Source organism: Falco rusticolus, chromosome 8 (genome assembly GCF_015220075.1).
Source record: "Falco rusticolus isolate bFalRus1 chromosome 8, bFalRus1.pri, whole genome shotgun sequence".
Lineage (NCBI taxonomy): Eukaryota > Metazoa > Chordata > Aves > Falconiformes > Falconidae > Falco > Falco rusticolus.
In genome coordinates this window covers 29,708,552-29,734,688 of record NC_051194.1, presented here as the reverse complement: position 1 = coordinate 29,734,688, position 26,137 = coordinate 29,708,552, and the positions used below count along the sequence as shown (strand labels likewise).

Sequence of the window (26,137 nt, the reverse complement as noted above, 5' to 3'; positions counted from 1 at the left end):
TTGAAGACCACTTCCTACACCTAACTCCAGCTAAAGGCAATTATGAACTACATCAGCAAAACAAACTCTTATCATGAAATATTAGAAATACCACATCATTACTTGTACAGTGAGTACAGAAGAGAGGAGGTTTCTTAATATTCTTTATCTAATTTGGATAAATCATCTTTCAGTTCATAAAAATGCTAAGAAACATTTCTGATTTGAAAAGGGGTTTCATCTAACAGATGAACGAAAATGCATGAAGAATTCATGTCTCCAGGTTCTGTTGCTTTCACACCACCCCTTAAAGTTAAACTCTGCCTTTCTATAATCCAAGCAACCAGGGGAGAAAGAAAAGAAATTGTCAATTTTGGACTCGCAAACTTGACAGTTGATCAACGCAGCTACTCCTGCTATTTTTACTAATCTCGAAATTCAACATGCACTATGTGCAGCATTATGAATCACTATGTTATTTTCTAAACCAGCTCAGATTTAATCATCGTTTCACAAAACAGAGAAGTAACATGATGTTCTGGATCCTTCACCAATATCTGTGGAAGTGGGCACGGCACTAGGGGCAGACACTACATACGAGCTTTCAAGTGTGATTCAGGATCTTTACCTCCATGAAATAAAATACAGTGAACAATAGCCGTTGCCAACAAGAAGGTGAACAAAAACCTGGGAAGATTAATAACTGTTAGTGACCAAACTTTGTCATCTTTCCATCTGTCAAGTAGACAAGTTTGTCTCAGTATGGAGTAAGAGGGAAATCAGGCTTGCCACACTTCTGTATTGCCGTTAGCCACTGAAAACGGCATCCAGCAGTATTTTTAGGCTTAGCTGTTCAAACAGCCTATGTAAATGAACCCAGGGAACATAAAGGTTATGTCCAGTATATTCCTAAGTGCTGTAAATAAACCTATAGAGAGAAATATATATACTAGTAAATGTTATAACCAAAGCATTGCAGCTTCCTTCTTGTGAATATCTAAACTCATTGTACTCTGAAATAGCTATTTTCACAAGGGAAACAGAATAAATAATACTAATATAAAAATTCCTGTACCATGTCAGGAACACCTCAGCTCGCCATGGTACAGAAACATCACGCAGAACGCCATGCATTAGTGAAAAGGTACATTCCCTTGGCTGCCCAAACACCACGGTCTCAAAAAACCTTTCCAAAAGCTGCCTCTCAGCTGAACAAAACCCATGCAGTCATTTGTCTCTGCAACTGCATTAGAAAAAGCACAACTAGAGAGAAGAAAAACTGAAAAAAAAATTTCATTGCATTGTAGCTGTTGATATGTGAACTGTGTCCCTTTGTCAGACATACCTTTGAGTTTGTTGTGTTCCGAGTCAGCTGGGAAGAGAGAGCCTGGGAAAAGTTTGGGGAAAGTGAGACCCGCATACTTGGGTCTGTTATCAAAAAATAATAATCAAAGCTTTGAAAGTTATTAACAAATACTGAAGACAAACAGACCTCACGTTCTTTAATCAGAGTAATACGATTAGTTTAATAAAAAGAAGTTAAATTCCAGAATGGCATACTTTTTCCAGGCTGGACACACCTTTGAAAACACCAGCCTTAAACTTTCACTTTTCCGGAAGTGATAGGGAAAGTTGTATGGCACATGCTAAGGCATACACAGCAAACAGACCACCTGCTTCGTTCTCAGCACAGCTCCCCCTGAACAGGCACTTGTCAGAGAAAGCCAACATTTCAGAGATGTCATCTGAACAGTAACTACAGTCTAGGCTGTGCTAGTCTCTTCTGCCAGCATTTCACGTGCACTGATATGCGACACCTTACAGTATTTTAATGGCAATTTGCCTGAATGGCTGTAGTGATGGGGGCAGGAACAAAGATAAAATGAGCTATACAGCAATGCAGACTTTTCTGAAAGCTACAGACCTAAAGCACTTTTCTTACTGGGCAGTGCTAATGGGGTTTATAGTAAGTCACTCCTCGTGAATTGTTACTATTTCCATCTACTACTGGAAAAAGGCAACAGAGGGTGTAAAGACTTGGACTATAAAGCAGAGCATGCCAGGGTACAACATAGGATTGAAAAATGATGCTCCTTCCTATAGGTAAGTCAGCGTTACTGTGTACTAAGAAGAAAAATGGCCTGTTTTTATTCTTCTCTACGTTAAAAAAAAAATTAACCTGAATAGCTACATTTTCAACAGTGCTTACTGCTTCTTCTCTGATTCTCAGTGAACACCGTTATATATCAAAGAACATAAGACTTTCAAAACGGACCTAAAATTGCACTTAAAAATCCAAGAACCTAAAATTAAAGGGTGTTTTTCTCATCGTTTTCTCACCAGTCCCCACTGCCTCACAGGCAACATTCCACTCTGTATCATCAGCACTTCCACAAAAAAATAATATAAATTAATTTGTAGACATTCCATAAAATCTCAGCTCACTATAAACCACAGGAATTCACTTAAGTTTCACAGTATGAGTTTGGTTTTTTCAGTTTTCTAAAACTCTTGCTTCCAGACACTATAACACAATAGTCACTCCTGTGCTAATGCACAGTCCTTTTTTGCTCTAACCTTTTGTCCTTCCAGAGAGCAAGAAGCAAAAAAAGCAATGTTTTTCTAAGTAGCCATTAGATTTCTCCCAAAATAAGAATGGGAACAGATGAGGCAATAGAGACATAAAACACTGTTAAATATAATTCTGTGACATGAGGTGTTAGGTTTTGTTCTTCCACTTCGTGTTGAACACCACACTACTGAATCTCAACACAGCAAAATTAACAAGCTATTCATTAACAGAAAACTATATTCAAATTATAGCTTTTATCATAGCAAACAAAGGCAGAAAACATACCCAAAAGCCCATAGAAGCCAAGTGGAATGTTTTTAATGCAGAAAAACAAATACTCCTTGCAATTCCTAATACGGTTACCGAATGACATTCTGGATCTCTTGGAGAAAGAGGAAAAATCCTACAAAAGCTTCCCTATATGAGGGGCCAGGGTTCTCATCCCTACTGCAAATTCCACAGTGTTACACATACGGGTGACACAGAAGCATGAAGTTTTGATCCCATGCCACCCAACCTCAGTAGGAAGACTGCAGATGATCAAAAAAGACCGTATTAAAATTCTGAACGATCTTGATTATTTTATTTAAGTAGATGAATCTAAAAGGAGGAAATTCAACAACACAACATACAACTACATTTAAACTCCTTCAAGATCCTAAGTACCTTCTTCTGTATTTCTGTGATTTCTATAACTGCCTAGCATTGTCATTTTTACCTAAAACTGGTGGAATCCTACACCATATTCTACACTATACCAACACTTAGAAAAACATGTTTTTTCCTGAAAATCTCAAAGCCCAAGACCACTATCTTACTAAGGTTTATGAATACAATATGAGTATCTCAATGAAAACAAAATGAACAATTACATCTATCATTTAAAGTTCTAATTTCTATTTAATCTCTAATATTTAATCTTAAATTAGGATGACTAGAGCTGAATGCAGCCCTCAAAATTCAAATGCGATGTGGTGACAGAAAAATTTAGTGACCTACCAGTACGAGAACTGGAAAATGAATTCAGATTTTCTAGACCTTATCATATGCCTAAGCTAAGAAAATGAACTTGTATTTTTTTTAAAAATCTAGACTTTACAAAGCAGTGAATGAAGCACAGGCAGGAAATGAACACGCTTTGCCTGCTAACTCCATTGTAGGGACAGTATCTAGAGGCAAAGGAACAGAGGAGACACTTAAAGACACTTTACTGATAACTTCTTAAACCACAGTAGCAAGATTTACAGAGCTTGACTGCTTCAGTGAAAATCCCACATCTAAAGCACGAACAATTGCTCACTGGAAGTATCTACATAATGGGAAAATCCTTCTTTGAAGCAGACTGATTCTTAGGTTCATTAGTCCGCTGTTTTCAAACAGCTACAGTGCTTAGTGTACCCTGCATGTTTACTGGTTTAATTTTATTTTGTGGCACCTATGGAATAGGGAATTGGAAAACACAACCTAACTAGCTCTTTTATATATTTTTGTTCTTTGCATTGCATCCAATTTTTTTGCAAAGTCAAATCTTCCCACCTATTGGCGTCACTTTACGTCAAAGGATTTCTATTGATTGTAGTGAAAGTAATGAATACCAAGTGTCTCCTAAACGGGACCCCCCTCATCAACATCTTCTGCTCATCCAGGATGCTGACTTTCCTTATCTTATTTTTTTCAATATCACAAGACACATACCATAGGACAAGAATGTAAAAATCAATTCTGAATGAAGTTACACAAGTGAAATCAAGGCAGATACATTACTGTCAGTAGAAGAGCCACGCATCATCATTAATGAGACACATTTCATTAATTTCCCTGCATCTTACCTAACCTCCTAGTGAAATCATTCTATACGCATACAAAAAGTTAGAACGTAGAAAGCAGATTGTAAATATTTAGGTCTAAAAGGTCTTACATCATGTAGTAATTAATACTTTCTGCAGTTCCAGCTCACTGCAAATGTGAATCCTAGACCATGAGGAAAAGAAAAGCACACCACTTGCATTCCCTCCTAATTGGACTCCCAGAAATGGGCACATTCAAACTGAAGATCAAATCTGCTGCTTTTTGGTACAAAACTGCTACGTAATTGCAAAACCTCCTGTAAAGCACAGGCAGCAATATCACTTCTTAAACTACAGTTAACTGTGAAATGTATCACTTAAATGACAGTTAAATAGATTAGTTACAAGCAAAGGTCAGGCCCTCAAGTGTCCTCTACTTTTGGTGAATAACCTATTCATAGTTGCATGAGAGCTTTTAAAAAAAGTAAAAAAGTCATAGCTCAACACCATGAGCATCAGTAAATGCAACTCTTCACCTTCAGAAGTGCCTTTTCTCCAAACATTTCTGAATGTTTCAAAAACTGACAGTCTGGGATGCTTTCTTGAATTAAATCAGTTTTGTATCATTATCTGCCATAAGCAACTTTGCTAACTGTGCCAAGCAACAAGGGAATCGACTGTAGTGCACAAGAGTGCAAGCCTGGTTTTATAACCTTTGTCCCTTAGCTGCCCCAACTCTCCTGAGAGCTTAATTCCTCTGAAACTGAAACCATGTTTTCAAAAACACTACATCCATGCAGAGTAATGCCTTATTACATAGCACTTAGCAAGATGCCAAATAGTTTGTACTCTTGCTTTAAATCCCAGTATCTGCATGCTTGTGTTTATACATTCCTATTAGATTTCCAAACCAAATTATTAGTCCTGCAGCTTCTTTGCAACCCAATTGTACAGTCTGTTTTCCCATGTGCCCTGTACTATGTAGGACAGGATGACTGCTTATCACCTCCCTGTTCATAAAGCAGTGTGATGCCAAGTTTGGTGGGTTTTGCTCTGGATTATCTACTTAAGAGAGTCCGTTTCCACCTGTGTTTAGCACTGACATCACTGGATTTCATCCCTCCTTTCCAACTGGAAGTATGTCTGCTCTCTTGAATTACATGGAAGTCATGGAAACCCTCAGACCCACCTACATTTTTAAGACTGTCATTAAAAGAAAGACTGATTGTTCTCACCTCTATACAGCAAAACAACAGGATTTTACTCTACATGGTAAACCTAAGAATACACAAGGGGAGAGCAAAAACAAAAACGTCCTATCTTTAAAAGCACTCGAGTCATCTGCCCATATGATGACTAGACAAGCCTTTGGCTTTTCTTCATGCCAGGGAAACCAAGCACTGCCAGTGTACATGAGAACAAAGAAACCGGACTGAAGGTAGATCTGTAAACAAAGTCTGTTTCAAAGACTTGACAACCATGACTTGTGACATGTAGGACACCAAAACCTTCTCAGACCTGACCTGTAGGCCCAACAGATTTACTGTTAGCATGTAATTTTCCATCCTTAAGAACTCCTCTGTGTGACTTCCCCTGGGCCTGTAGCATTGTGTGGGGTTGTTGTGACCCAAATACAGGACCTGGCGCTTCTCCTGGTTGAACCTCACACAACCAGCCTTGGACCATGGGCCCAGCCTGCCCAGACACCCATCAGAGCCTTCCTGCCCCCCAGCAGATCAACACTGCACCCCAACACGGTGTCATCTGCAAACTTACTGAGGGTACACTCAAGCCTCTCATCCAGATCGTCAATATTAAATATAACATCTTCTGTTTAAAAATATTAAACGGAACTGGCTCCAATATTGAGCCTTGGGGACACCCCATGTGCCCAGCGCCAGCGGGATGTGACTCCCCTCACCACTGCTCGCCGGGCCCGGCCCTGCGGCAGCTTTTGACCCAGCGCCCAGCACACCCGCCCCAGCCACGGCAGCCGGTTCCTCCGGGAGATGCTGCGGGAGACCCTGGCAAAGGCTTTACGAAGGCCCAGGCACAGCCCCCAGCCCCTCCCGCGCCCGCTGAGGGACTCTCCCTGTCACAGGAGGAGATCGGGGTCCCCGGCAGGACCTGCCTTCCATAACCCCGCGCCGGCTGGGCCGGATCCCCCGGCTGTCCCGCACGTGCCGCGGGATGGCACTCGGGGGGCTCTGCCCCGGCACCTGCCCCGGCACCGAGGTCAGGCTGACAGGCCTGCAGCTCCCCGGATCCCCCCTCCCGCCGGTGGGGTCACCCTGGCTGACCCCCAGCCTGCCGGGACCCCCCGGTGAGCCAGGGCTGCTGGTAAGTGGCTGGCAGCGGCGGGGTGAGCGCTCACCCAGCTCCCTCAGCACCCTCAGGTGGGTCCCATCCGGCCCCACAGACCTGTGTGTGTCCAAGTGGAGCAGCAAGTCACTAACCGTTTCCTCCTGGACTATAGGGACCTCAGCTGCTCCTTGTCCCTCTCTTCCAGCTCAGGGTGCTGAGCACCTTGAGGATATTAGATTAGGCAAGACAAGTCTTTTGTACCTGCAGTTCCTCTCCGTGCCAGACATCATAATGACAAGTATAAAGCTCAAAAAAGAATAAATCATCACAGAAACAGGTATCTAGTACACTCAATAAGTGATGTGCATTTGATCGTGAAAAATGATCAAATGTCATCAGTGATAAGATTGCCTGAATTTTTAAACAAACTTAACACAGTATTTGGGGTGCTTTTTTTTTGTTTGTTTGTTTAAATTGGACTATATTTAGCAAACCTTTTCTCCTGTACTACAGAAGTTTGCACATTATTTTGGCTTGCTTTTCGTAAGAGCAAAATCTTGCAAGGTTTTTTTCTGCTCAGCCGAAAACTGCATTGCAGCAGGAAGCCTATGCAGAAAATGCATACAGCATATAGCAAGAGCAACAAATCACCAAATTCACTAAACTCCAGTGTGCCTAACAGTCACTGCAAAACAGCATTTATTTCACAGTGAACTCTACACATACCAGGAGGAGATACAAAGTGAAACTTTATATGCAGAAAAGTGTTTATCATGGTTCTAAGACAATAGGGAGAGACTGTCTTCTCCATTCTAAAATAGGTGGATACAAACTTTCAGCCACCTAAGAAAACCTTCAGGGATACCATTCTGGTAGACAGAATCTATATTCACTTCGGTAGACTTCCTTAGCCTTCATAAATAGATGCTTGCTTAGTTTTCCAGCTACAAGGATTAGGGGGACATCCTCCAACACCATTGCAATATTTAGGGACATACATGCTGTAGCTAGTCTGACCACTAGACTCCCAATTCACTTTCCTGGGCAAAGCCTCCAAAAATACTCACAACACGGTTACAAATTATGAGCAGATTCTTACAGAGTAGTAAATGCAGTGACCAATCTGTCTATATATTCTGTAAAAGATGTAACTTACCTAGTTTTAGAAGCCCACACCAGGCAAACCCCAAATGCCTGTTCAAATCCTGGCAAAAAGAAAAAAAATTAAGAAAAGAATAAAGGACAAAACATTTGGTAACCTCATGGAATCCAACTCATTCTTGATGCAGCTTTCAGACCTTACTTTTCAACCACAGACTGCTGAGCTTTGTTACAAAAACCTCAGGCTAGGTTTTTCCCAGAAAAAGTAAAAGTACATGCAACAACCCTAGCATACCCTGCAAAAAAAAACATCAGACATGCTGGCATAAAAAGTTACACTGAACGTTGGGTCAAACATACAGCTAAAAAACCATGTTCTTTCCTGAAAGTCAAGGCCTCACTAATGTGTTCCTGACAACTACCAATGGTTAAAACCAACTAACTTGCTGCCCAAAGACACTTTAAAATCTTTTAAACTGCCATCCTCTATAAGCATCTATCTCTTCCTTGATCTCAAAAACTTCATGCACTTAGAACTCAAGGCAGGTTATTTCCTAGCTTTCTTTACTTTTTTCCTTCTCAGTAGCACTCATTTGACAGCAGTTTTAAGTTCTAGAAGTTCTTTCCAACATCTATCTGATCAATAAAAATGGTTACTCAAAGAAACAGAGGAAATGTAAGTTTCCCAGCACTGAAAAGTAAATGTTAAATAGCATTTACCTTTCTCTACCATCTATGAATGGGGTGGAGGGCGAAAAAAATAAAAAAAAAGAAAAAGATCCATGTCCCTAAGTACTTCACTTCATGAACCTTGAGAGACACTGCACAATGTGAATCTACTCCAACAAAACCCACCACCATACCCAAATGCACAGTCCTGTCCTCTTAACTGTTTAGCAGAGCCTTTACTCTGTTCCAGGTCAGCAGAAGCAGCTAACTGCATCAGCAAAATGCAAACACAAGAGTAACACCACACTCCTCAAAACCCACCACCACAAAACACATCACTCAACTGTGAAGTTACTACTGCCCAGGCCACAACTAGTCTAATACATTTAAACACATCCAATCACAAGCATTACAGCATTGGAAGTTCTGTGAACTTGAAATAGTTTTCACAAGGTAAGCCACGACAAACCATGGAAATTATCCCACAAATCAGTAGGTTCAGTACTGAGATGAAGCAGGCTGCAACCCCTGCCTAGAATTGTACATACAAAATTCAGAACACGTTGTCACTGTGGAAGACCTGGGATACACATAAACGTGTCAACTACTATAGAGCAAAACACTGCAATTTTTTGGCAGAAAATGCAATTTTTTTCATGTATCAAAACCTGATGTGTACAGATGGAGAACAAGCTCACAGCAGTAAAATCATTTTCCCAAGCCTACAAAGAAAGCTTGGGCTATGCCCAGGGTTAGAATAGTCCCTGGAGGAAATTCTTGGCATGGTCTCTGAACCTAGCAGGATGCAAGCTAGTGTTAATTCACCTTTTTTCCTCAGCATTTAAAAATGTCTGCAAAAGTTTAAACAGGCTGCCTTAAGCAAGTATTATCTCACAAAAATGAGACACAAGTGTTACTATCAATAAAATGCTAAAAGAAGCTCTAAGTCTGAAAACACCTCATCCAGTGTAAGTTCATCGTATCATTTGCCATAAGCTTTAGGCCCAGATAAATAAACCCATGGAAGTCAACAGATCTGTGTACGTCAACTGAAGATCTGTCCCTATAAATTACTTTAAGTGTATTTAGGAGATTTCAAGCCTAAACATTCCATAAGCCATTAAACATTACTTGCAACATTATCCCTTAAATCCAAGTCTTGTTTTCATCCACCAGATGCTTCTCAGCAGGGAAATATACACACGATAACCCAATGAGTACCTCTTAGTGAGAAAGTAACAGCAAAGCTCCCTTTGAGCAGGGTTTGCTTGAGTGTTCACCACGATTCAAAATAACAAAATTGGATCATTTTGCTGCCCATATCACAATATCAGATTTATTATTATTTTTCTTTTACACATACAGAAGCAGTAACAGTGGGTCTCCCACAATCAGAACTCATATGGTAAAGACATATAACTCTGAATTTTAGCTCCCTAACTAGAAATCTGTAGAAATTAATTTGCTAACCTGTTTTTTCATGGCTAGAGACAGAATCGTTAAACAATCTCTCCTTTTCTTGTTGCAGCTAATTAAACACAGAAATATCAAGTCATACTAAATAAAAAGGAGGCATGGTTTATTATTAGTTTCTAACGTGCCACAAAGATAAGCAAACGAATTGGCTCTTTTGGGTACTATTAGTTCCACACAGTTAGACATTATAGTCTGATATATGTTAGTCACAGCAGCCAGTCAGAGAATAGTGATGTCTATCAAGTCGGGAGGTAGACAATAATCTTCCAGGCATACATATTGCCCTCATTCATTCTCTTACAAAACAAGCTAAGACTGATGCCTTTCATCTGCCTTTCTGCATCCCTAGCAGCATGCACTTACACACATGCAAACTGATCAACATAAAGCAATGCTAGTACAGGCTGTCTTACAAGAAAACTGAACAGCACAAGAAAAAGTAACTCTTCGCTATGCAGTTCGGAAGTGACCTGCCACCACTACAATCACTGTCAGTTTTGTCACTAGCTTCTATGTCCATTCCTGGTCTGATGCTGGTTACTTAGCTCCACCCTATGTTTTCCATGGATCTGTTAGAAACTTTTTTTCTAGGATTAACTCAATTCACACCAAATAGGAATTTAACTGTTCCAATCACCACAAATCTATTATTAAATATCTGCAGCCATTTGTTGCGTTGGAATAGCAATTTTATCATGGAAGGATCACAAATCATGCTTTTGATCAAGGCAAAGTAAGTTACGTGGTTTCCACAAAATGCTATTTCTGACTCCTAATTTGGGCTTCAGTATTTCAAGCATACCTTAACTTGTCTATCAGTTTTCTATCAAGCCTCCCATAATGGGAATGCATGGAGCTACTTTTATTTCCCCCAGCTACACATCCTAGCTGACACTGTAGCCTGCATTTCCATTTTATTAAATCTCCCACTGAACGATAATAAATCTTTCTTTCAAAATGTGAGATTTTTCTTTTCAGAGCCTGGGGAAATACTGTCATTCTTTGGCCACTGAAATGTTTCATTAAAAAATGTGATCTGAGGACAATGCACTTAGAGGTATATTTCCTTCACCTTGGTAAACTGAAAAGATACATTATACTTAATGGTACCTTGATAATAATCTATAAAAGCAGAAGATAAACAGTCTTCACATCTGACAAGAAATCTTTGTTTAGGATTCAGCTGAGAATCCTTTTCTGCAGTAGATCTTACTCATGTTCTCAGCATCACACCTAGCATGAAACTGGCCCAGAGATTTCTCCAGAAAGGCACAGTTCACGGTGCAACCAAAAGCCACTTATTCTGCAGCAGTTCCTGGAAGGCAGATGCCTCTTGTCTAACTATTTTTATGGTATTTTTCAGACTATCCCCCTTCCTCTGCAGTTTTTCTGTCTAGCAAAAATACCAGCTGGTTACTTCTGGTCACCCTTCTTTGACTAAGGACTGACTAATCTACTTCTTCTAACTCTGAATCTAAGCTTATCTGTCCCTTTTTCTGCACATCCAGAGAAAAAAGAATGGGTCATACACAAAAGTCAGATGAGATACTTAGGAGCTCTCTGTGGTTCTTCTGGAGAAGGCTGGTTTGTAAATGAAGGTTAGCATCTATTAAAAGTTATCTTCCCTTCCCCAATCTCCAGACCTGGTTTCAGTCTTTACCAAAGACTTAGGATAATCCTAATTTGAACAAAACTAATTTGACCAGGTTGCTCTACCCTTTTAATACAATGTATCAGTTTCCCAATCTTTCAACCTGAAAGACTTGACCAACTGACACTACAGTTGCTTGACAGGATACCAAAATCTATGAATGCAAAACAGAGATCAGAACAACTGCATACCCTTATCATCCGAGTACCATCCCCTCAATGAAAAAAAACCCCAAACCAGAAAAAAAAAAACACCAAAAAACACCACCACCAAACAACCCAACCACACAGTATTTTCATCTGTTTTTATTTTAGACAAACATTTGTGTAATATTTTCAGTAACTACAGTAACAGATTGATCAAACCACACACACACACACATCATTTTACAATGCACCAGAAATGCACAGCACTACAGTGGACAAGCACAGCTGTTTAACAGAGCATAATGGGATTCTAGTACAGTTTATCACCTATAACGATAAATAATAGTTTTGTCAAATTAAATAGTAGATTAATTTACCAAACTGAATTTTTCACAAGATCGGTATTAGCTTGCCTTTTCCTCAAAGGAAAAGCATGTATCAAACAGGAGTATCTAGGACACAAGTTTTACACTCGTGCCAGTGGTATTTTCTAGAAACATAAGTGTCCTTCAGTTAATACTGGGTTATTAACCTCAGAAGCGGTAGTGCCATCTAGTCAAACATCACCACCCTCCATTATATTTTCTCCACTACCACTCTACTTATACTCACAGTTTCTCACACACTCCCATTTCTCATCTAGCACCACCATTACTTCACCAGAGTTGGCAACAGGGAAGCACATGTGTCAGCTAAACAACAGTATGCTCTATTGCAATATGCTATAGATCTGCTGGGAGCTATATTGCATTGTAAAAAAAGAAATATTATCTATGTTATTATTTTACTGTTACTGAGTCCTCCTACAGTGCAGGCATACCAAAACAAGATGAGTCATCGGTAAATAAAATTATATACTGAAAAAGTATTAAAATTTATCAAAATTTTCAACTTTCAGGGAAAGGAACTCAAACATTGTTACTGAAAAGTCACAGAAAATAAGTGGCAGGTAGTAAACAGCAAGCACTATCAACCTCCCAGTAAAGCAGAAGTTATAAATGTTATTAAAAAATTTAAATCTGGTACAAGTTTACATTTTGTTGTCTACTAAGTTAAAACACACAAACATTTTAAAATTTCTGGCAGAAGTAAAGAAAACCTAAGAAAGTCTGATTTTCATCACTTCCACTGCTGTCAGGGAAGTTTACACATTAGTGCTTTACAACCTAAGAAACTTCAAACAATAAAGTGATACTGTACGATGAATATTAACCATCCATTTTCTTTCATTAATCTTGATTTTCAGCTCCAGAAACAACAAATTACAATGACTTACTGAAAAAACATTTTACTTTTAAGACTGCAGTGGTGTTCCTTCAAATGGCAGATGTACAACCACTAACCTATGTTATATACCTATTAAAAAGCAGCAATTGAGACTCGCACTAGAGGATTATTTAAATTCAATTTTGTACAGAAAAAGTCAAACAGTTTTTTGATGGACAGCAGTTAATACCAATCGCATGTAATAAACCTCATATTACTTCCTTTTTTAACTATTTTTGTCTATTTTTAACCAAGATACACATTTTTCCATCCACTACAAGATAGGGAAGGCTGTAGGGCACATCATTCCTACACCACCCAGTTATTGCCAAGCGGCATGCCTAAAACATTCCCCATTACAAGTTCAGCTCTTCTCCCATATGCAAATTCACCCCCCTACCTACATCTGTCTTTAATGGCACAGCATAATTCCTTCAGAGATATGATTAGGATCCATGACACCAGCTCAATTACTTAACACTGCCTAGTTATTTACCTTATTTGTATATTGTACCTTGCTACACAACTGTATTCTCATAGCTGGAACTTCTGAATCATCAAACACTTAAGTTGCCTTTAATGGAATCCTAGCAGAGATCTGACTGCAAAACTAAAGACCAAATTTCACGTGTCTAAAATGTCCCGCTATAAAATAAATATAATATCTATTAGAATAGGTAAATCATATGTATTTTATATGGTATAAATTAGGTAATATAATATAGATGTTAATTCATTTAAAGGACATTACTGTTCTTACTGGTCTACTGCACAGACTTATTTCAGACTCTTGCACAAAAAAAACCTACCACAGCCTCAGACAGGAAAAATAAAACAACAAAGGAAAGAATTGTGCTAATGATTTTCACACTAAATAGCCTAGACATAAGATACTTGTGTGTACCTCATTCTTCATGAAATGATGTCATAGAGCTAGTTTTCCCTCAAAATCAGCATCCTGTTTTAATTTCAAATTTCTATGGGATGATCTTCTCTCATGAGAAAGGAATCAGCACTTAGCACAAGGAATGATCAAATTACAATTCTCTAATGCAAAACCACAACAGACTCATATGTTTTAAAAGTTAGCATTTAAACAAACTCAGTTGTTTTTGTAACTTCTACCACAGCAACTATTTTTTTAAATTGTTTACTGTTCAAATACATAGACAGAGATCATTATATAGCCTGTTCTAGATTTCACAGACTTCTATCATAATTTTGCCTGCCAACTAAGGAAAAGATTTCATGACGTGTGAAGCATTGCAGATTTTAGACCTGTACTTCTGTTCAACAGCTATCAGTCTTGAACTTGACATCCATATGCTATTTTCTCCTCCCAAGAAAGTCAGAGTTTCGTATGCCTAAAAAAAGATAGGCCCTTACTGGCCTCTCATTTAATTTTCAATGAATTAAAATTGCATTTTACTGTTACTAAGTACAGACTGACCTATGCAAAAGGCTATCTTTTGCCAGTGCTGCACTGGCAATGGATTTTTTTTGTCCTTTAGAACTCTCACTTAACATGGTTAAGACTAAACTCAGTTTTTTACTATAGTGATGCAACTATAACGAAGACAATAGGCTTGGACAAGTGTCACCAATATCAGAATTCTACCTTGGCAATTTAAGATCTATATTTCATTAACACTTCTGTGGGACTACAGCCCTGAAGCATCTGTCTTTTTGTAACTGATATAATTAAATGTCCTGAGAAATATGCAAAATTAGGGATCTGCATACTATCACACAGCAGTTCTATTCTGTATTTAGCCTTTCCTTGGTTTCAAGTGTCTGCATGCTCTTGTGACTTGAAATGTAACTTTGTGAATAAACATAATGCGTTCTACGAAAAATAAAAAAAATCAAAACACACCAAAAAAAACACCTCTTAGGCCTCAGGTCTTTAGGAGTGAGAAATGCAATTCTGTATAGCTCCTGGAAGGGAAAACACAAAGATCAAGACTTTTCATGTGGTCAGTGATCCTGGAGAATTTTAGGTACCCACAGAATCTAAAACAGGCCTGAGTTCTGAATGCCCATCATTTGTCTGAAATTCAGTGACCTTTAAAGCATGCTGAACTGGATATCCAAACTAAAGAGCATCAGAACCATGAGTCTTCACCTACATGCTTTATTAGTAATAGCATTATTATTCACAGCTGCGCCCAGGGTACACTAAGTATTGTACAAACATAAGGGAAAACCCACATAAATTTAATTTTTAAAGCAAGAATAGGAATAGGTCACTGGGAAAATGATGTATTTATCAATAAATTAATATAGTCACTCCCCATCGTGGTTGTCTCAGTAGTACACCTGAGATGAGAAGTGACAGATTACATCAATGCATCCACATCCAAGCATCCAGAGGATAACACCTTCAGTCACTCAATATTTGTCCCAGGTAACTCCATTTGCAGTGCACCAGAGTAGCATAATAAGGGAGGAAAATCAGCAGTCGTCCTACAACTAAACGAAATGAGATTTTATGACTCAATTCAGTCATTCCAATGAAGAAAGTGGACCTAGAACCATACTGTCTAAGGTTTGCTGGTATTTGAATCTGTCAGAGTCAGAACTAGCATGAAGCTTTCATCTGAAAGCAAGCTCTAACCTGAAATTTCTTAGCATATGGACCATGCATTTCAAACAAAATGCCTCTCTAATCCCAGTGTGAAACATCACTTCACTAAACAATTTTTCAGTAATTCATTCTGAAACACAAATGGTTTTGTATACAAAATCAGAATGTCAGTGTCTTTGCATTTACTTGTAATATCTTATCCGTAGGCCACCAATAGCTAATCCTGTAAAATACTCTCACTTTCAGAATCGTATCTACCAAGTTTCCATCTGAGATACTACATAGATTAAAATTCACCTTCTCAAAATAACATCGGGTATTTACTACACCAGACTAAACACCTACCAGGACAAGAGCTCAAATCACAGACCTATTGTTGCACTCAAGTTCTTGGTTATTTCTATAAAACTAAACCCTTTAATATGTCTGTGGTGATCTAAAAGGAGTGATCTCTAAAGCAGCCATGAGGACAGAGCTCACGAGCTGCCTGCTATTTCCCCAGCATTTTGCAAACAGCCCAGCACCAACTCCCTCTCTGATGCATTAGCATGCAGGGCCTATTCAGGCATACTCTGACCACACTGTGGCAGGCTGGCTGCAAGTTCCACCTCACGAAAGCCCTTTACAAAGCCGAGATTTACAACAAAGGCATACATTCTAAATCTTTACTCAATCTCTGACTACAAAGAGCGCTTTTAGTGCAGAATTTGGTCTATATGTTGTTTAGATATATTGATATGACTACTCCACTCACTGTGAAACAATTTTAGCTAATCAAATCAGGAAGATGAACGAACAGGCTACTTTCTGTGAATCACAAGTCTACTGGACAAGAAATACCAGACAGAATGAGAGTTTGTTTTCTGCTCTGAGAATACTACCAGAGGCTAGCTGCTTGAGCAGAAATGAAACTATAACAGCAAAAGCTATATTTGTGTATTTTTCAAAATTATGTTTTAGTAACATAAATGTAAGAAACTAAGAGTAATGGGTTTCAAGACACCAAAGTTCCATTCCACCTGTAATAGTCCCTCATCCTCTATTATGATTCTGAAACCGGGCTCAGTGTGAACCTACAATACTGCAGCTACAGGAAGTAGCTATTATGAAATTATTTAGACTCAAGCCTTATACACAAATATATGTTGCAAAAAAAAAAAAAAGATGTTCATATTGTTGCTATATTATTTAAAAACAGAAACAACTATATTAAAATTATTATTCCAGCACTCACTTGGGGTGCCAAGGAAGAAATTAATGTTCAGTTTAGTAACTTTTATCATGCTCAGTCTCAGTTTATGACTATATATTTATAAAAATGTAAATCCACTCTTCATGAGAATCCTACAAGCATGCATATTTCAGGCAGCATGGAAACGAAGGCTCATCAGCCACTGCCCAGCATCTGACCATAAAAGTACCTCACAGAACCACAAATGTCAGAATGTGTAACTCACTGTAAGAAAGCCTAACTTTCAGCCATTAAAGACAGTATCATAGGGTTCCAGTGACCTCAAGGTTTAAGTCTATAAATATTTTACTGAAGCCTTGTACAACTATATGCTGGACAGCAACACCTTCAACAGCACTCCAAGCCAATGGGACCACAGTGATTACCACACAGTGCAGGAGTTGTATTTAGAGACAGCAGCTGAAACTTTCAAATGGTCTTCTACAAGTACAGCATTTCCGCAGTAAAAGTAAGCATATTAAGTACCTGATAGTAACAGTTCTGTTATATCAGCTAAAGGAGAAAGCTGATTTTATGGTCTGAGTATGTCCTACTTCTCAATATTAGTGAATGAAAGATGACGATTTCATTTTCCCTTAAGCAGCCATTCTGCTACAGCCTAGCCTGGTTTAGCTTTCCAAAGCTAGAGACCAAACATATTTTGATGCATACATCAGCATTTCATCTTCTGCATTCCAGTATTTTAGGCCACAAAACAGCCCATCCCCAAGAGAATACATACTATACACCTGTTACGTAGCTAATATATGACATGTATATAAGTATATCATCATTTGAATTTATACACTGTACAGGTTCTTTTTAATACCAAGTCTAACACACCGAGTTTGCATCAAAAGATCTCACCCTCATGCACCATATGTAATAAGGAAACTACTTTATGTATTCAGATCAACTTAAGATTTATCAATCCATTTCAATATTACCAAGTCAAAGAAGATCAGAGTTCAGCTGGGGCATCTTCATAATACCACCAAAAGAAAACATCTCATACCAGTGAAGATAAACCATTCCAGCTTACTCTAATGATGGAAAAATCTAGCATTGGAAGCACCTAGCCTAGTCTTGAAAGGAAGGAAGGTGATCAAGCTGCAGCACCCAAGGGAGGGGGGCAGACCATAAAAAAGGAAAGGTAGTCTAATTACAAACACTTGGTTGGAAAAGGAGGCTCCTGAATCATTTTCGCACTCTCCACACAAACCATGCATATGAGTATCACTCCCCTTAGTATTTTTCTTACCTTCCATGCCTTCCATTTTTTCAGTCACAGTTACCAAGTACTGCCAGTTCCCTGGCCTGTTATCTTTACTATATCATGTGCTGCTGCAAAAGCAGCACCATAAGATACACTTGCAAGAAAGCATTTCAAAGCCTGTAACAGGATAAAACAGAAACTTACAGGAAGAATTTATAGGGGAATCATAAAGAGTAGTGCGAATACAGTCAGTGTAGCCCGACAATTAGCACAGCAGGTCAGCATTTTTCACTGAAATGGAACATCAGGGCTGTATTGCTAACACTTTACTATTACAGACAAGGTAAAACGGAAACAGGATTCTTTAAATAGCAGGTGTTTGCAAAGAATTGGCAGCACCAGACACCCCAAAGTGATAACTAGTAATTTATATCAAACAGGCAGCAAACTCTAGTCACCTGGCATGTTTCCCAACTCATGGATTGGCTAGAGGCACCTGCTAAAAGGACAGCACAAAAGAAGAAAGCAGCCAATGTGAGACAATAAACTGAGCAGAACTGCTGAAGTTGGATGGGGAAATAAAGTGATTCTAGAAGAATCATTGTATTTTCTCAAACAATAAAAAGTTTTAATACTAAGTGTATCAAAAGCCCCGTCAATGCTTTTGTAGCATGTAAGTTAGCTGTCAACTGTCTATTAAGAGATTCCTTTCAGATTTAATATGAGTACGTGTGTTGATTCCTCTTCTATTCTTCATGAATTTAGCCTCTTCAAACCACAAGAGAAGGTACATTCAAAAAACATACAATTAGTCTACTACTAACTGCTGATCTCACTACTTCAATGCCTATCCACTGCAGCTGAGTATGCAGTCACAATATATCCAGGCAGGTACTACCTTCTCTGCTGTTTCTTTTCTGTAGGATTTCTACCAGACTGCCACAAATAAGGAAAACAGAAAATAAAAGCTTTCAGGTAGTCTAACTAGTCTTGCAAAACGTTTAAAAAGACCCTTTTAAAAGAAACGGAGGGTTTAGTTACCCATATTATACTTATGTCTTGCAACTCTGGTAAATGAAAGCGTAAAATAAAATTAAGTCATTTCAATATTCCCTAAAATTATACTGTTAATAGTAACAAAGTTATTTTTTTGTAACACAGTATTTACTTTTATGTTACTTCAGTAGCAAAGACAGACTATTGAATTTTCATGAAGCAGAACAAAATGGGAACTCACAGTGTCCGACTTTCTGGTTAACATTCAAATTCTTTACAGTGTTAGATTCTGCTTTTAAGTGTTCCTTCTCTTTTATCTTTTCTCTTTTTTTTTTCATCAAGTTATTGTACCTGTGTTTCTATATAAATCACTCCAAGTCAATATACATTGAGTTTTCAGAGACCATTTGGTCAGATTCTAATAATCTCTCCTGGGAGCTGACACCAACTTCCAGCAGCAGGTCGTATGCTGCAGATTAGAATAATAAAACACATGCTGCTGCAGCTTCAATAAAAACAAAAAGAAAGAACAAAAAAAAAGAACACAAGTCTGTCTTTATCAAGCTGAAGAATGATGCTTTGAGACATCTTAGATGTCTTGTCTTCTAGACAGCTTTCCTTTTCTTTATATAAACATGTAAATCCAGTCACTTCTGGTTTTTCATTCTTTTAAACAAAGAATGTGCCATTGGAAAGATTTTCTTCCAGATTCCACATTTCTTTTTGTCCTTACAGTAACACAGTGTCACGTAATTGACCAAGACAGAAAGCTGGTATTTTACAAATTTGCATTGAACTAAAATATATCTTTATCTACACAATGTTAACATTTGTTCCTATTTTGAAATAAAAGAAATATATTTAATTTCTTCCATATAAAAGGGGTTTGTTTGGGGTTTTCTTTCAAATTCTTTGTGTAAAGGTAAACTAGACAATAGTCTTGAAACTTAAAGAAAAACACTGGCTTAAAAAGAAACTGGTATTTGTCCTCCAGATTAGCATTATGTTAGGGCATCTTTCAGTGTAACACAGATAAATTATATATTTCTCTCTTACCATTCACTATTCTTTATTATAGAATTCCCACTACAGATCCCAGGTGTATTAAGACTTGTCATATTTGACCTCTTTGGTTAAAGGCAATCCACTGCATAATGACTTTTACACTATTCTGTAAAATGAACAGTTCCACATGCACAAATGCTAGCAGGAATCAACATCTCCTGTTTCTTTCTCCGACCTTCAACAACCCTATCCACTGCATAAAAAAACCAACATTTTTACTAATTTATAAGCACCATGCAGACACAGGCAGACTAGAGAGAAACCTCTTTAGCAGTTGTGAAGAAAAAACATAAGAAAGCTTCCACAGAGAGAAATTCTGAAAGCCCAAAAGAAAAACAAAAAGGAAGAGGTGTGAAGATTTAAAATATTCCCAATACTCACTGAAAGCAGCCACTGCAAGAGCCAGTGTGACAATAATGGAGACCCAGGAAACCCACAATGCCTTCTTTCTGTAGCTTTGAGCTTCATGAGGTTTTAGCCTTGTACTGCTTTCTAGTAAACCTGATAAGCAATAAGCAAAGAGGGTATGAACAATACATTGCTCCTTTTAAAAACACAACTGTGTTAGTTCAGACCTAGATCACATATTTACATTCTATATTACATATAGAATCAATACAGAATCAAATCCTGCTCACATTATTAGTTAAGTGAATGAAGCCACCAGAAACACGAGCAAGCAAGGAGAGCACACACAAGTTGTTTTGATTTCACATAGAAAGACCCCCACACCAATCACTTTAAAAGAGTACTGCAATTGTAGGGCACTTACAGAAATTCACGTTGCTGACATTTTCTACTTGTACATCTACACAAGAAAGGGCTCAGTCCTAAGCTCACTCCGATCAAAACTCATTTCAGAACTTCAGGACCCTGAGCATAATTAACACAGGAGAAAAACTCATGCTCACCAGTCTCTGCGAAATAACCTACCAATGCACAGAAATACTGCACATATTGAGCACTGAAGTAGTGGCAGGCATACTTTAGAATCAAAGCTATCACAGTTGAAAAAAGCCTCTTGAAGCATAATGTCCTTCATGTGAGATATGAATACATCCCCATCTAGAACAAAGTGAAGAACCAGTTCTGTCCTTACTGCAATCAGCACGAAGTCTGTTAAACACAAGAGAATGGGATTTCTTTCTGTCTTTTTTGATGCTATCCATTTGTGGAAGTCTTTTGTCTACTTAAATCACAGTGAAGAATTCAGGTTAAAAATAAAGAAAACAACAACATTCTTTCATTTTCATTTTCAGCCTTAAGTCACTTTCAAAATGCACTCACAATTCAACATATTTGCCTCCTGTATATCCCAGCCAGATTCTTTTGTGCTTAATATATTCATCTAATTTGAAACATACGTTCTTTTTCACCAGCAAGTTCCAGCTCAAACCTGCTTAACTGAAGAGAACGCCTGATGGTTTTTATCTTTCTTAATGAATTACTCCAGAAAATGTGGGTGCCTCCTCTTAGATGATGATCACTTTTCAGAGGGACTTGCCTGCACTGAGTGCATTGAACTGGGGCACTGGTTTAAAAGCGCAACCTTTCAGTAGCTGGCTAATGTCTTAGACAAAGGGTTGAGAACAGGGGCTCTGGCAGACTCAGCAGCAGATTAAAACATTAACAGCTGAAGCTGTTACTATGCTCACCTTCCCCAATTTTCTCTCTGATGGCTATTGCCACTTTCAAGGCAGGTACACCTGATCCAGCTACCAGCATACTCCTGAACCCACACCTTGTTTAACCAAGTTTATTAACTTTAACAGTTATTAATTTCAGCTGACTGTAACATACTGGCTGAAAACTGCAATGGGTTTGGAATCAATTCAGAAGTGAATCAGACATCTCTGCCTCAGGGGCAGCAATGTGTCAGCAGAGGGACAGGCATCCAGGGGTGGTAGCAATTCAAGCCACCAGATTTTACTCTGCCACTTGAAGTCTGTCAAAACTATTGGTTCTAATCCTAGCATAATTGGTGGGATTCATGCTGTCTTGGAAAAATTCTTCATACTTTTTTCACCTCAATTACAATGAAGCAGAGAGAGTTTCTTTATAGTACTTCAGAAAACCACTGTGCAAATTTCATGCTTGTACTGGGTTTTAGAAAATTTAAAATATTACTTCACTTCTGTGCTACACAATCCCTTCTTTATGAATCGAAAAGAATTTACGAACTTGCATGCACTAGGGCCCATATTGAAATTATGTCTGTTTCTTATAAGGTGAGTTCTTTGTCTGTTTAACACATGAAAACTACCAGATGATAACCCTGAAAGGTTTGAGTCTTTTACTGATAGTACTGCACAGCTATTTCTCACATAACCCATTTTCACTTGTGTGAAGAACTTCCCCCCCCCCCCCAGTGTTTGACCTGTCTTCTGCCGCTACATATAATGGTGCACAGTTTAATTGCTGTCTGATATGAGGTAATTTAACAATACATAGTGAAATATAGGAGAGATTTCTACTAACAGAACCATTGAGAGAACACATCTTCTCGCATTTTGTGTGTTTGCCCTTCCCACCCCCTCCCCGAACCAAGGTTTTTAAATTACAGCCCAAATCTTATTGGAATGTAAAGCAAAGTAGATTTTCTCAGGCAATTTTGATTCTCAGTATTTCAAACCTCAAATAAACACAGATCAGAATGACAGACATCCTCAACTGTTTCTTTCTTTAAAGACATCCTATAATTCACGGCTACAGCTCACTATTACCTGGGAAGTCCAACACACACAGTTGATACTTACAAATCAAATAATACCCCAATTAAATTGAGAAATTAATAATAAGCCACACAGCTCGTGCAGCACTGCTGATTACTATTCACGTCAAGCACGTGTCCAGTATGACAGAGACTGCAATCCTTATAAAACTGAACCACTTGTGCTCTGTGTGTGTGTCTTTCTCTCTCTCAAAATGGCTGTCAGAGATATGATCTCTTCCTTCCAAAATAATTCAAACAAATTTCTCTATTTACAATTTTCATCCCTGAGAAAGACCTTATTATTCTTACAAGTGTCCTAGGGGACAGCAGACAAAAATACGAACTCATTCACGTGACTGCCAAGCCCGCAGCATTAAAATTATTTAGAAGCAACAACAGCTCATTAATTTACACACAACACCACAATTCACAACGTAAACCTCCATATTTTTTCCACTGCCCATAAGAAAACAAGTTTTAAGCACCCACAGGAGGCTGAAAGATAATTTTTTGGTATGACCTGCATTGCTACAAAAATAAAAAGCTTATATCTACTGATAAAATTCCTCCACCCTAAAATTAACATATTGAGTAATTTTATTGCCATTATTTTATTTAACACACAGATATCCTTAAGGTAAAGAAAAGATGAGCTGGTTAAATCCACTGGATTTTTACTTTATCTTTCAGTACCTTCGTATATTAACAGATTTTCTTCCCATAAAAAAATCAGAAGGAGAAAAAACCTGCCTAACAGTTGCAGAACACAAGCTTGGCATATTTGTGAAGTGATTCTAGGATATTCTTTACCATATGCTGACTTACCAGAAGTACTTTTCTATTTGGCTAAAGGATCATTTTAAAATGTCAAGTTAGAATTTGTGGAAGAGATAAGGCTAATAGAAAAGTTGTTCACCTAAGATGTTAATTCAAGGACCCCATCCACAAAATTATCACTGATGTTGGATCTAGCTCTTGAAGAGCAAATATCTTGTTCCAAAATTTAGGGTTAGTTTTTATTTTTAGCAAACATGGAAGTATCATCTCTATAACTGGATCGGCTATGATTCATTGGAAAGGATCATAAGAAGAAGTACAATCTAAAAGGACAGACTGTAACAATTTCAACAGGGACAACCTGCAAAAAGCATACCAGATTTTCCTCCACAATGACCGGGAATTATCCTGGTAGATGGAATCGGTCAATGACTATAGCAAAGGCTGAAAGAAAGCTACTGCAAGGGCCATAGAAAAGAGAGTGAAGGCAGAGAAGGAAATAAAATCAGCAGCTTTAGTCTTGTCTCTCTCCTAGAAATAGGTAGGGTCAGGTACAACAGATGCTCTCTCTCTTTGGAATTACCCTTAATGCCAAAAGGGCGAGATTTCCCCTTTAGCTCTGTCATACTGGGCACAAACGAAAAATTTCTGTAATCAAACTTCTGTATTTGAACCATAATCAAAATTCCTGGTTTGCGTTATTTAAAACGAAACTGAAGCCTCCAACTGCCCTCAGTCACAATGCCTATTCTGTGCCATGGGTGGTGGCAGCCAGGGTACCCCTGGAAAAAGGGCTGTCCCCAGCCCTGGCATGACTGACACCTGTCAGGGGAGATGGTGACTGCTCTTCCCCCTTACTTCTGTACTTCGTGTCTAGGATCTGTGAGCAGGCACAGGCATTTGGAAAGCTGAGGAAAGAACAGGAGATACAGGGGTTACGTGTAGGGTGGGATGAACATCAAGAGCACAAAAGAGGGGCTGAAAGCAGAAAGAGAAAGGGCAACAGAGAGGCTAAGGAAAGCCTATACGTGACATAAAAAATGGTGACAAATTGTGTGGAAGAGGAGCCTTGAGGTGCTGTGGAGGGCAGGGCAATGGGGAGGGTTAAAATGGCAGCTGCTTTTATGGGCAGCAGGTAAGCGAGTGCCTCACACCCTGAACAGATGTCCAACAAAGGTGTGCTTCACATTAGAGTAACACGGTTTGGGAGCAGGCAGCTTCCCATGTCTGGTCTGATATGTAGGTAAATAATAAAAAACGAGTTATGTGGAAGCACGTTACACGGTAAGGGAAAGGAGACGAGAAGTAAGATAGGCGCCCTGGCTTCGCGACCACCACAGAAACGCCGCGTTATGCCCCCCGGTCGGCAGGCGGCCGCCACAAGCCCCGCGGGCAGGTAACCCTAGCGGCCTCCCTCCGTCCCCTCAGCGGCGACAGAGCCTCCGGCACCGCCCGCTCCGCCCGGGAGCCTCCTGGGCCCCGCCGCCACCTGCGCCCCGGGGCCGCGCTGTGGAGCGGGAGCGGCGCCATGTGCCGCCGCCCCCCGCCCCCGCTCCCCCGCCAGGCCGGCAAGTTTTCGGGCCAGGTGGGGACAGCCACGAATAGAGTTGATAAAAATATTCTGAAGCTGTCGCGGGGGTGCTGGCACGAGAACTAAAACGGGGGAAAGCTTCGAGGGCGGCGGGGGTGGGGGGGCGTTAAGCGAGTGCCGGCGGCGGGCTGAGGGGCGGCCGGGGGCGCTCAGGCGGCGGCAGGGGCCGGGCGGGAGCGGGGCCTGCAGGCCCTCACGCCGCGGGAGGCCGGGGCTGCGGCGGGGCGAGCGAGGGGGTCCGGGGGAGCCCGGCGCGCTGGGGAGCACGGCGAGCGGCTGCGAGAGCGGAGCGGCTGCCGGAGGCAGCCAGGAGGGCAGGAGCCGGTGTGGGGCTGCCGGGGGTGAAGAAGAGGGGGCGGGAAGAGCTGGTGTGGCTGAGAGAGGGGGAGGGAGGGTGTGGGTCCAGGAGAGCCAGGCGAGAGGGTGCTGCAGGGAGGGTGCTGCAGGGAGGGTGCAGGAAAAGCTGTCGGGGGTGGGTGTTAGGCGCCTCGATACGCAGGGGAGGCGATGGGGCATGCCACTGGGGGGGACAGCGTGCAGGAGGGCGGGTGCGGGGCGAGGGACGGGCGGGTGCTCACCTCTGTCCTCCAGCCCCTCGCTGAACTGCCCGCTTTCCCCGATCCGCAGCTGCTCCTGCTGCTGCTCCCGGGGAGGTACTGGCGGGCTGGCGCCGGGGGGTTGCACGATGGCGGGGTCCGGAGTGGTGTCCAGGGGGGCAGCGGACGGCTCCATTTCTTGCGGGGCGGCGGGAAGCGGCTGGCGGCTGTGACAGCGAAGCGAGGAGCGAGCGGAGCATCCAGCCCGGGTGCGAGCCCGGTGAGAGGAGGAGACTCCGGCTCAGAGCATCAGGGAGACGAGGGCAGGCAGCAAACAAACTCCTCCGGCTGCTCCCCGCCAGTCGCTCCCCGCGGCCGCCTCATCACTAACCTCGCCGGCGGCGGAGGGGGGGGGCAGGTGGGAGCGCGGTGCCGCCTCTCCGCGCCGCCCGTCCCCTCCCCGCCCCAGCGGGA

The 26,137-nt window shown here is 40.3% G+C and overlaps 1 protein-coding gene across 2 annotated transcripts in view; it reads right to left on the bottom strand.

The window, feature by feature from the left end:
• The window catches only part of TMEM163 (transmembrane protein 163), a 101,749-nt gene extending 75,612 nt beyond the window's left edge, over positions 1 to 26,137 (bottom strand). The window contains exons 1-2 of one of the 2 annotated variants that reach the window (XM_037397298.1): positions 25,706 to 26,136; positions 20,428 to 20,547 (exon numbers count right to left, since the gene is read on the bottom strand). In XM_037397298.1, the coding sequence (XP_037253195.1) occupies positions 20,428 to 20,547; positions 25,706 to 25,859 (274 nt within the window). In that variant the 5' untranslated portion in view covers positions 25,860 to 26,136. Of the gene's footprint in view, positions 1 to 20,427; positions 20,548 to 25,705 lie in introns of both variants that reach the window. The other variant, XM_037397299.1, reaches the window with a different exon arrangement.